The sequence below is a fragment of the Ranitomeya variabilis genome, chromosome 1 (assembly GCF_051348905.1).
Source record: "Ranitomeya variabilis isolate aRanVar5 chromosome 1, aRanVar5.hap1, whole genome shotgun sequence".
Taxonomy (NCBI): Eukaryota; Metazoa; Chordata; class Amphibia; order Anura; family Dendrobatidae; genus Ranitomeya; species Ranitomeya variabilis.
In genome coordinates, this window is record NC_135232.1 from 95,582,218 (window position 1) to 95,595,134 (window position 12,917).

The window sequence follows — 12,917 nt, forward strand, 5'->3', positions numbered from 1 at the left end:
CAAACTTTCTTTAAAGCTCTTTCATGTATGTATCTTTATAGATAGTCTGAAAACCAAGGTAAAACCTTTAGGCGAAGAAGAAAAGTTGCTTATTTTGCAAATGAAAAACAAAGACTGTGAAGACCGAGCCGTCAAGTTTGATGGTAAAATCAACGCTTGGGACCTGCACTACTACCTCACCCGCATCGTGGAGACAAAGTACTCTGTAGACCAGGAGAAACTGCAGGAGTATTTCCCTATGGAGACGGTCACAAAAAATCTTCTGTGCATTTACCAAGAGCTGCTCGGACTTCGATTTGAGCGTGTGGAGAATCCTCATGTGTGGCACGAAAGTGTGACCCTGTACGCCGTGTATGACAGTGCAACAGGAGACCTTCTGGGGCAATTTTACCTGGACTTATTCCCAAGGTAAATTATATACCTTATTTTGAAGGTTGTATCTAAAAGCCTCTGAACTTCCCCGTGCTGCTCTCTTCATGGCTGCATCCTTGGGTCTTTTAACCCCTTAATTACTGCAGATACGCCTTTTAACAGCGGCAGTTAAGGGTACTTATTCCTCAGCGCTGCTTTTTAACGGCGCTGAGAAATAAGGGTATAGCGCCCCCCCAGTGTCGGAAAAACTCCAGGGTTTCAGCTACCGAGGGTAGCTGAGACCATCGAGAACATAAGGGCTGGTTTTTACAGTCCCCTATCGCATTTAAGAAAAAAAAAAAAAAAGTCAGATTTAAAATTAATTTCTCTCTCCTCTGATATGATCTGACGGACTACCCCAAGCACCCCTGATACCTCCGCCATCCCCAGTCCTTCCTGCTCCGTCCCCCTGCCCACCGCTTCATCTTCCTGGGAAAAAATGGTGGGCGCATGCTTAGTGCGTCCGCTGAGATTTTCTGGCCAGTACCCGGCAACAATAGGGAATTCTGTCTATTGGTTCTTTTTTATCACTGTGATAGGGTCTATCACAGTGATCAAAAGCAAAAAAATAGTAGATCAAATCCCCCTTAGTAATCCTCTTGGTTAGATAAAAATTATAAATTATATTTTTTTCCATTCATTGCGGTTAGGGTTGGGTTGGGGTTAGTGTTTGAGTTAGAATTGGGTTTTTTCAAAAGTAAAAAAAAGACTATATGATGGCTAGTGTTGAGCGCCACCAGTGCTCGCTACTCGAGTTTGCATCGGGTGCTCTGGTATGCACCTAGTATCGCAGATCCCCGATGCAAACTGGAGTAGCGAGCACTTGCGCAACAATAATGATGACATATTCAATATGACAACCTAATGGTATCAAATTCTGTGTTGTACTTGTGAGTTCAAAATGTTCACTATTCCCCTGGATAAAATCCTTGAGGAGTGTAGTTTCCAAAATGGAGTCACTTGTGGGGGGGTTTCCGTTGTTTAGGCACATCAGAGGCTCTGCAAATGCGACATGTCGTTCACTCTCTGTTCTAGACAATTTTGTATTCAAAAAGTCAAACAGCGCTCCTTCCCTTCCGAGCCCTGCCGTGCGCCCAAACAGTAGATTTCCCCCATATATGAGGTATCGGCGTACTCAGGAGAAGTTGCCCAACAAAGTTTGTTTCCTATTTTCTCTTGTTACCCTTGTAAAAATAAAGTTTAGGTCTAAAGTAACCATAATTTTTTTGTGAAAAAAGTTAAATGTTCATTTTTTTTTCTTCTACATTGCTTCAGTTGTCGTGAAGCAACTGAAGGGTTAATAAACTTCTTTAATGTGGTTTTAAACACCTTGAGGGGTTCAGTTTTTAGAATGGTGTCTCTTTAGGGTGTTTTCTGTCATATAGGCCCCTCAAAGTCACTTAAAATGTGATGTGGTCCATTTAAAAAAAAAAAAAAAAAAAAAAGATTTTGTTTGAAAAATTAGAAATTGCTGGTCAACTTTTAACCCTTCTAACTTCCTATCAAAAAAGTTGCCAAAATTGTGCTGATGTAAATTAGACACATGGGAAATGTTATTTATTAACTATTTTGTGTGACATGGCTGTCTGGTTTAAGGGCATGAAAAGTAAAAGTTGAAAATTGCAACATTTTCAAAATTTTTGCCAAATTTCCGTTTTTTTCCCCATAAATAAACGCAAGTCATATTGAAGAAATTTTTACCACTATCCCGAAGTACAATATGTCACACAAAAAAACATTCTCAGAATCACTGGGATTTGTTGAAGCGTTCCAGAGTTATTACCTCATAAAGTGACACTGGTCAGAATGGTTAAGTTTGGCGTGATCATTAAGGTCAAAATTGGCTCGTAAAATAAGAAGTTAAAGGGAACCTGTCAGCAGGATTGTGCACAGTAACCGACAGACAGTGTCAGGTCAGCGCCATTATACTGATTACAATGATACCTGGGTGAGGAAATCCGTCTTGTGGCTGTTTCTTAACCCCTTTCTGCCAGCTGACGGAATAGTACGTCAGCTGGCAGAACCCCCGCTTTGAGGTGGGCTCCGGCGGTGAGCCCACCTCAAAGCCGCGACATGTCAGCTGTTTTGTACAGCTGACATGTGCGCGCAATGAGCGCGAGCGGAATCGCGATCCGCCCGCGCCCATTAACTAGTTAAATGCCGCCGTCAAGCGCTGACAGCGGCATTTAACTAGCGCGGCCGGAAATGCTCGCACCGCTGACCCCCGTCACATGATCGGGGGTCATCGGTGCATTGCCATAACAACCAGAGGTCTCCTTGAGACCTCTATGGTTGTTGATGGCCGATTGCTTTGAGCGCCACCCTGTGGTCGGCGTTCAAAGTACACCTGGATTTCTGCTACATAGAGGTGATCTGTGCTTCACCTCTATGTAGCAGAGCCGATCGAGTTGTGCATGCTTCTAGCCTCCTATGGAGGCTATTGAAGCATGCCAAAATTTAAAAAAAAAGTGTTTAAAAATATAAAAAAATAAAAAATATATAAAAGTTCAAATCACCCCCCTTTCGCCCCAATCAAAATAAAACAATTAAAAAAAAATCAAACCTACACATATTTGGTATTGCCACGTTCAGAATCGCCCGATCTATCAATAAAAACAAAGGACTAACCTGACCGCCAAACGCCAAAATTACGTTTTTTTGGTTGCCGCGACATTGCATTAAAATGCAATAACGGGCGATCAAAAGAACGTATCTACACCAAAATGGTATCATTAAAAACGCCAGCTTGGCACGCAAAAAATAAGCCCTCACCTGACCCCAGATCATGAAAATTGGAAACGCTACGGGTATCGGAAAATCGCACAATTTTTTATTTTTTTATTTTTAGCAAAGTTTGGAATTTTTTTTCACCACTTAGATAAAAAATAACCTAGACATGTTAGGTGTCTATGAACTCGTAATGACCTGGAAAATCATAATGGCAGGTTAGTTTTAGCATTTGGTGAACCTAGCAAAAAAGCCAAACAAAAAACAAGTGTGAGATTGCACTTTTTTTGCAATTTCATCACACTTGGAATTTTTTTCCCGTTTTCTGTTACACGGCATGGTAAAACCAATGGTATAGTTCAAAAGTACATCTCGTCCCGCAAAAAATAAGCCCTCACGTGGCCATATTGACGGAAAAATAAAAAAGTTATGGCTCTGGGATTGAGGGGAGCGAAAAACGAAAAAACGGAAAAAGCTCTGGGGGTGAAGGGGTTAATCTTTATTTTTAGTCTCGTAGTTAATGAATATGCTCGTGCTGTGGGGCGGCCTGTGGGGGGTCTTCATGTGGTGCTCTGAATATATATATATATATATATATATATATATATATATATATATATATATATATATATATATATATATATATATATATATGTGTGTGTGTGTGTGTATATATATATATATATCAGCGTAATCACATGTGTACTGTGGTGTTAATAAATGTGCTTGAGGTTTTCCTGAATAGTATAAAATAAAAAAAAACTATTCTAAAGTGGCGCCCCCCACACCTGTGCAGTAGCAGCTATCAGTGTGTATAGAGGTGATCCGATAGCTTCTACTGCACAGGCGCTGGCGGCGCCATGTTGCTGGAAAAGAGAAAAAAATGTCCTCCTCCAAGATGGCACCACCCGCGCCTGTGCAGGTGCAATTTTAACATTGATTTTTTTGTACTATCTTAATAATATCAACCACATTTATTATTAGGTGATGAACATGCGATTATGCTGCAGCACAGGAGCCACGGCCGGCACCTGCCTGCAGAAGCGTTTTTTTTTTTTTTTTCCCTTCAGTATGTACAGATATTCATTATGTAAACTAGGGGGCCGGTCAGTGAGGGAGCAGTGACCTGTCAGCAGGCTGCATTATGAATACCGAATCAGAGCACCACATGCAGACCCCCCACAGGCCGCCCCGGGGCACGAGCATATCATTAACACACAACTGAAAATAAAGATTAAACAACAACCACAAGACGGATTTCATCACCAGGTATCATTTTATTCAGTATAACGGCACCAACCTGACACTGTCTGTAGGTTACTGTGCACAATTCTGCTGCTGACAGGTTCCCTTTAAGTGAACCCCTGATGCGGCATTTGGAGCCGGGGCATTGCTAAGGTCTTAAGTTAATGTGCCCCTGATAGTTCTTCTAGTCGTCCACTTTCCATTTTCTTCTTTACCTGGGCACAGACCACCATCGACACTTCTTCCAGCCGCAACTCCTTTTTACACACTTCTTACGGTGCTGCTGCCCACCAATTCCCCTCGCTGTGCTCTCCACACTGTAATAGTGCTGACCCCATCATGTCCAATGCAGCACTATAGTAGTTCCCCCTCACATTATTCATTCCCTTATGGTGCCCACCACAGAATAATAAAGCCTCCTTTGTGCCCGCACACAGTAATTATGCCTTTTTGTGCACCAATACAGTAATATTCCCTCCCCCTTTTGTACACTTTTCACAGTAATAATTCCCCTTTGCCCCCACAGTACTATTCCCTCCCACTTTTGTACACTTTTCACAGTAATAATTCTCCCTTGCCCCCCACAGTAATATTCCCTCCCACTTTTGTACACTTTTCACAGTAATAATTCCCCTTTGCCCCCACAGTACTATTCCCTCCCCCTTTTGTACACTTTTCACAGTAATAATTCTCCTTTGCCCCCACAGTACTATTCCCTCCCCCTTTTGTACACTTTTCACAGTAATAATTCCCCTTTGCCCCCCACAGTAATATTCCCTCCCCCTTTTGTGCACTTTTCACAGTAATAATTCTCCTTTGCCCCACAGTAATATTCCCTCCCCCTTTTGTGCACTTTTCAGTAATAATTCTCCTTTGCCCCCACAGTAATATTCCCTCCCACTTTTGTACACTTTTCACAGTAATAATTCTCCTTTGCCCCCACAGTAATATTCCCTCCCACTTTTGTACACTTTTCACAGTAATAATTCTCCTTTGCCCCCACAGTAATATTCCCTCCCACTTTTGTACACTTTTCACAGTAATAATTCTCCTTTGCCCCCCCACAGTAATATTCCCTCCCCCTTTTGTGCACTTTTCACAGTAATAATTCCCCTTTGCCCACCACATTAATATTTCCCTCCACTGTTTTAGAAGATTTCATTTTATCTGTAGTAAAACCTGTTAATTTGAGAACATTGAAAAAGTGTCTTCCTGGTTTTCTTAAAGGGGCTTTCTGGCCGTCCTAGTTCATGGTCTGTTTTTATAATAGGCCATCGATATATGATTATGGGGGTGGACACAACGCAGAAGTGAGGAGGATGCCAATAACAGGGGTCCTTTAAGGACATTTGTATAAACATTTTTCATGGGATAACCCCTTTTTAAGGTGAAGTTTGGGCGATGTGTCTGCAGAGCTGAGGTGTTGAGCAAGCCTCTATTATACCTCCTTGGGAGTGTGATATTGTGTGGCTGCCATGACCTATTTCTTCCATGAATGGTCACATTCTCTTTGCTGCAGAACATTCCGTGCTACAATGGGAGCAGCGAGCGTTCATAACGACAAACCCTCAGTGAGAATTATAGAGACAAGATCATCTGTGGTCAATTTATCGCCAATTATTGGGCCTGGGAGGGGAAAAATATCAAATGGACAATGGCTTTCAAGAGTAGCCACCACTCCTACATTTACTGATAAAGGACCTGTCGCTGGGGCAAGTGTGACAAGTTTTTGCTTTTAATTTACTTCTGTTGCTCCTCCAAGTATTCTTTTTTTTTTTTTATGTGACTCCTTCACGACCTTTGACGTATAGGTACGTTAAAGGTCTTTTCCCTGCCCTTGATGCTGGCTCCTAAGTCGTGTGCCTCTTAACAGCCGTGGATGGATCCGAGATCCACCCATCGTTGTTAACTAGTTAAATGCCACTGTCAATCACTGACACCTGCACTTAACACTTGCCAGCCGGAAGCATGTCACAAGTAGCGCCCGTTGGCTCTCCTATCTCGTGATGGCAGGGCGCTAATGGGTTTTTATGAGAGCGGGAGTCTGCAGAAGACCCCCGTGCCTGTCATTGTGAATCGCCTATGAACGCCGGCTTCTGGACAGCGTTTATAGGAGATTGTGATTTTTGCTACACATAGCAGTTTTGAAGCCTTGCTATATGTAGTGCAGGCTATCGGATGATCGCAATAACATATTTGGTATCACTGCATTCAGAAATGTCTGATCTATCAAAATATAAAGTAATTTAATTAGATCGGTAAACTGCGTAACCAGAATTAAAATCGAAACGCCAGAATTACATTTTGGTTTCTTTGGCCGCCGCAACATTGCAATTAAATGCAATAAGAAGCAATCAAAACATCTTAGCTACCCCAAAATGGTATCCATCCGCATGCGCGGCCGGAACTCCGCCCCCTCCTCCCCGGACATTACAATGGGGCAGCAGATGCGTTTAAAAACTGCATCCGCTGCCCCCGTTGTGCATTTATTTCACAACGTACGTCGGGCCGACGCATGGCGACGGCCCCGTACCGACGCTAGTGTGAAAGTAGCCTTAACATTTAGTGAACATGGTAAATAAAAAAATAAAAAAAAATAAAAACTCCAAAACAATTGTGGAACTTCACTTTTTTTTTTTGCAATTTCACCGCACTTGGAATTTTTTTTTCCCATTTTTTCAGTACATTATATGATAAAATCAATGGTGTCATTCAAAAGTACAACTCGTCCCTCCAAAAGAAGACTTCATATTAGTGGAGAGGAAAAAAAAAAAGCTATGGCTGTGGGAAGAAGGGGAGCACAAAGCGTAACCGCAAAAGTGAAAAATTGCAAGGTGGTGAGGGGGTTAATCCACCATATATTCCAGAGATATGGGCCTTTTTATTCGGTGCTATTTATTTATCTTAATCAGGCGGAAGGCTTGGCGAATAGTATTCTCTCACATTTTCCCTGCTCTGTATAATTTCCCTGCGAGTCACGCCCTCTTGACAAAGACCATGAAAGTTAGAACGAAATGAAATGGCCCATATCTGTTGAACCATGTGGTGGATGTGGAAAAAAAAAAGTGAAAAACAGAGTACTCCAGAGGAGCAGCGTGAGTAAAATAAGGCCAAGAACTGGCCACATTGCACCAGCTGACAGGTCTTCTTTCAGGCCTCTGAGGTGGCTTCCGATTGCCATGTACCATTTTCCTAGTTTACGACGTGTGACTATTTTTAAAATCTTTTCAGCCTTTCTAGATTCCTGTTTCTCTGGTTGATATTTTTGCCTTTTCTTAACATAAGGGAAGGAAAATATGGTCACGCTGCATGCTTTGGACTACAGCCGGGCTGTCTTCTCCCTGATGGTGGCAAGATGATGTCTGCAGCAGCTATGGTGGCAAACTTCAGCAAGCCTTCGAGTACTCGGCCCTCGCTGCTCAGGCACGATGAGGTGAAAACCTACTTCCACGAGTTTGGCCACGTGATGCACCAGATTTGTGCTCAGGTCAGTGTCAGATAATTTCCTTACATTGCTCATTTCCAGTCACAGTTATGTGTTGGTTCCATCATGGACACAAACCTAGAGGGTGTGCAAGTGGTTAGCGCTTATCGTGGAGAGCTTGGGCTATTTATCGGTAGGCAAAAGATATCTAGCCATGTAAATAGCTGAAAGCGAAATGGCCATCAGAATTCAGAAAGAAAATTGCATCCATTAGAATAGGCTTCGTAAACCTGATGAGGCAGGTGTATTTACTTTAAAGGGAGTCCTCGCTTTTTGTAAAATGGGTTATACAGTACTGTAGGGGACTTGGCCCCTATAACAACCATACTACCACTGTACCTGTTACTGGTGTGGTGCCTGAGAAAATAATTTGTAATTAACATAGATATGAGGAGGCTTCGGGGCATCCTTGGCGTGGCCAAGAGTTTGGTACACCATTAGGCTATGTGCACATGTTGCTTTTTTGCTTTGTCTTTTTTTTTGTTGTGTTTTTTTTTAATGCAAATTTTAAGCTGCTTTTTACAGTTTCAGCAAAGCCTATGAGATTTTAGAAATCTCATTCACACACTGATTTTTTTTTTTTTTTTTTTTCTCGACCTTTTTGGAAAACTGCTGCTTTTTTTGCAAACTGCAGCATGTGACTTTTCAGCCTTTTTTCAGCCTTTTTTTTTCACCCGTAGAAAGCAATGAGTAAGTGCAAAAATGTAGCAAAAAAGCCAAAAACGCAGTTATCCGGTTTTGTTTTGGTGCAAAAACCTTAAGCAAGTTGCATCATAATTTTTTGGGGGGGCACACTAAACTTTATCAGCGTGCACAAGAGACAATAAAAACACAATAAATCCTGCTTTACGCTCAGATTCTACACCAAAAACAACTACAATAAAAAAAAAACTTATTCTGAACCATAGATGATCTATTGGCAACTTGTGGCTCTCAACTAGGTGAATATGGGACCACCTGTTCCATGAAATTTATATTTAGGTGTATGCAAATCAAATCATTAATTCCTCTTTAGACGTGACAACAACACATTCTATGTCTTTTATTTTTTTACCTTTTTTTTGATCTTCTGAAAACCCTCACAATTAATTACATAGAGATATCAAGCGCACCATTTTTTTTGTAGCTCTGTCTGTTATCACTAAAAATAATTTTTCCTTCCTGACTTTTTTTGGCTTTTTTTTTTAATTAAAGTGTAAAAAGGATTAAGTGTTACACCAGCAGCGTGAAGTATGATGCCATCTCTACTGTAATGCGCGGTGACATCTGTCTGATCCCATTTCTTGGTAGGAGAACAGCTTTGTCTGTACAGATTTAGCATTTATATAAAGTCTTCATTCACTGTCTGCAATGTAGAATTTATGGGACAATTTTAGTCTTATTAAAGGTTAAACTATCCCAAGATCTAGACATGTGCTATGGAGTGTTAACATTTTAGCTTATCATGCATAGATTTCAGACTACAATTATTTTGGTTACCTACGGTCCTCTAATGTGCGATCCTCAGGCTGTTTCTCGTTAAATAAGATGGGGGCTAGGTTGTCAGTGGTCTTCATTGTATTGATGTATTTGTTGGGCAGGATGAAAAAGGGCATTTAGGGCAATTTAATGGTGAGAGACAAACATTCGGACATAACAGATCAACCCCATTACAAGTTTTTTTTGCGAAAAGATTTACTTATAATTAGCCCTGAGTTTGGGAATGAACTTCTCGCTCTTCTGGAGGGGAATTAGTGGCTGAAGCTGTCTTTAGGAAACCTGCAGACTTTTCCGGCTGGCATTCATAATTGGAGGGTAACTCAACTTTCATTTTCAGTAAGTGCAGTTGGATGTGTATATGAGGAATAAGATTATTTCTGACCATTATATGACTTGGATCCTGCAGTTTCTCATTTGTATTCTTTATATCTTAATTTACAATTGACTATGACCTGGTGGGTGTCTATTCTTCCATACTCAGCACAGCACACAGGGGTGGATTCCTGCCTTTTTTCCCCCCTCCGCTCACAGATAGAAACTTGTGCAGCATGGAGGGCAATATATAGCAGTACTTAGTAGTGTAGTTATAAACCCAGCTCTGGGGTGAGGTAAATGCCTTTTTAGAAAGTGCAGCATCATCTTTCTGTGTCTCCCTCTGACTGTTTTCTCACTCTGCCTCACTCTTCCTCCCCTCACCTCTCCATAGATTATTATAGGTGGTGTAAACTGACACCTAATTGTGCTGGCAGTCAGAGTTGAGTTGTTTTTTCAGAGTTCATTGTCAGTTCCAGAGGCAGGTGGCGAAGGAGGAAGAAGTGAATCATAAGTGGAGAAAGAATCACATTTCTCTGATTTAAACCTATATTACCAAGTTTCTTACATTTTCCTGTATTTTCCATCTGTTTTCACAAAAAAAACCGAGATGATAGAGGTGTGCTCCTTCAGATTTTCAGCTTTTGGACTTTGAGATTGCGGAACTGGACAACCCCTTGTCCCTCGGAGATCAGATGTTTACTTCTGATGAAGATCCAAATGGAAGTATAATAAAGGATTTTTATTTCCGGTTCTTTAGTCAATTAGTTTTGAAAATAATTCCAGACTTCTTCCTCAGTTAAATAAACATGGAAGAGCGCAGCATGAGAAGCTCCAGGTGGTTTGATTGGTATATTGCAATGGAAGGTGGGGAGATTAGCCTCTCACTTGGAAGGGTTGTGCACCCCTGCACAACTCCGGTAGCGGACGTCTCTGTGCAATTCTGCTCTATTGTTCCTGGACTGCTCCTGTGCTGTGCTTCCTGGTCTGGTGACGTGGGCCCAAGATCTAGTCACGTGATGCCACTTCACAGGATGTGACTTCACTTCAGGTCCTGTTGGCTGGAGATGAACTCTGTGGCCCCAAGCTGCTCCAGCCACAATCCCTCAAGGGGAATGTAAACTTTTTTTTGGAAAAAATGTGGTCAATTTAAAGAGAGCAATGGCTATAGAGCACACTGCAATAGGTTAGTGGTGAACAAACCTTTTATTGAAACACTACGCGTTTCGGCAGTGCACTGCTACCTTCCTCAGGTAAATTTCCACCTGAGGAAATTGGTTCAATAAAAGGTTTGTTCACCCCTAACCTATTGCAGTGTGCTCTATAGCCATAGCTCTCCTTAAATTGACCACATTTTTTCCAAAAAAAGACTTCTTCCTCAGGACACAAACCATTTTTGATACTTCCATGTGAATCTTCATTGCCTACCAGCAGCGCAGATAAACCACATTTGGCTCCGTTTGGCTCTGTAAATCCACGAGACTCGCTCATGGATTTACAGCACTTCATTTCATGCCTAATCATGGTTGCGTGTCACAACCATGACTCTTCAGATTTTGTGTTATTCTATGCCTGATGAAGAGACCGGAGTTGTCACGAAGGCTTGCAGTTTGTTACAATCTTTTAAGGTAGCCATTAAAAGGTATTAACCACTGAGCACTCTCAAATCTTAATATTTTTCAACCTTATCAGGTTAGCATATCCTTCATTTGCGTAATTGTTCTTCTCAGATAATACCCAATTTGTTTTTGTTTTTTTTTTTTTGCTCCTAGTTTCTACTATATCCCAATAAGTTGGCAGGAAAGTCTTGCCCTCTGGGTTGGGGTAGTTATTAGTGATGAGTGAGTATACTTGTTGCTCGGGTGTTCTCCGAGTATTTGTTAGTGTTCGGAGATTTAGTTTTCTTCCCCACAGCTGGATGATTTACAGCTACTAGCCAGCTTGAACACATGTGGGGATTCCCTAGCAACCAGGCAGCCCCCACATGTACTCAGCCTGGCTAGTAGCTGTAAATCATTCAGCTGCTGGGATGAAAACTAAATCTCCAAACACTAACAAATACTCAGAGACCACCCGAGCAACGAGTACACTCGCTCATCACTAGTAGTTATCCCTACCTCCTGCATTGGCCTGGATATCTTTTTTCATTAATCAATAGTTTCACCTCTCAAACCCCCACATCTCTATTTTCTTTTCTTCATACAAAAGAGTATTAGTTTTCTTTTCACTTCATTTAAAAAAGGGTAAAATACACCATAAATGTGTTCCCAAATGACCATGAAGATGCAAAATAACTGTGACTTTGGATGTTGGAAAGGGCTTACTGTAGAATAGACATCTTGATACGTTTAGCATCAGTTGCTGTTCAATCCCTCCATCTATCCTTTTTTGTCCCCTTTGGGTAAGTTATTGAAATTATGCGTAAAAGGGAGGCCCTGCTCTGGGTCCGCACCCTATAAAACCCTAAATTTGCAGCTATTCTAGCTACACATTTCCTCCAGAACTTCTCCAGAATTCCTCATTGGAGATAGATATTGGGGACACCGTTATAACATATTCACCAAAATGTGTCTAGATTTTTACATTAGACCAGTAAGGATACAAGGTTTGGGATCCTCAGTAGGTTAATGAGTGGGGGCTAAGTATCAGTGCAGTTGGTGAGGAAGAGTACCACTGCTCACAGTAGTTTCTGCACTGGACACATGGAGATTAAGCTTTATTTGCTTCTGTCACTGCGAGGTGATCTTTGTCAGATAATGCTAATATACATATTTAAATGGAATTACATTCATGCTGCCTGAAACATGAGCAGCATGAATCAGAATCAGGCTGCACGATTGCTGCCGACTGGTCCCTGACGAGTCCGATGACTTCGCCCACCCTATTCCGGTTGAGTGACAGAACTCTGTACACAAGTCGTGGTTTGGGCTGCATGAATCTAATGACAAACTCTATTTAAATAGAAGTACCAGTGGAGTGCCCGCCAGGGCCTAGGGGTTACTCGGTACCGGGTCCGGTGGTCATTAATGGGAGGTCACGGTGGCAGCGACATGGTCCGTGGCCCTGGGCGTCCAAATTAAACTAAAGGTCTTTAAAGGGGTTATTAGGAATAAGAATGTTTGGTGACGCCACCTGTGGTATTCCGTTAGGGGTGACCGACGCTTCTTCTGGGGAGTGATGGCACTGCAGCAAGGATGGTACGGCTTCCCACAGGTGAATTTGGGTCCCCAGGGCTCCCGGTGTATTCTGCAAAGATTGT

The 12,917-nt window shown here is 41.8% G+C and overlaps 1 protein-coding gene across 4 annotated transcripts in view; it reads left to right on the forward strand.

Moving 5' to 3' along the window:
- The window catches only part of NLN (neurolysin), a 94,135-nt gene that overhangs the window by 20,350 nt on the left and 60,868 nt on the right, over window positions 1-12,917 (forward strand). For all 4 annotated transcript variants that reach the window (XM_077286329.1, XM_077286306.1, XM_077286314.1 and 1 more), the window contains exons 8-9: window positions 42-408; window positions 7,669-7,870. In XM_077286329.1, coding sequence (XP_077142444.1) covers window positions 42-408; window positions 7,669-7,870 — 569 coding nt within the window. The remainder of the gene's footprint in view (window positions 1-41; window positions 409-7,668; window positions 7,871-12,917) is intronic.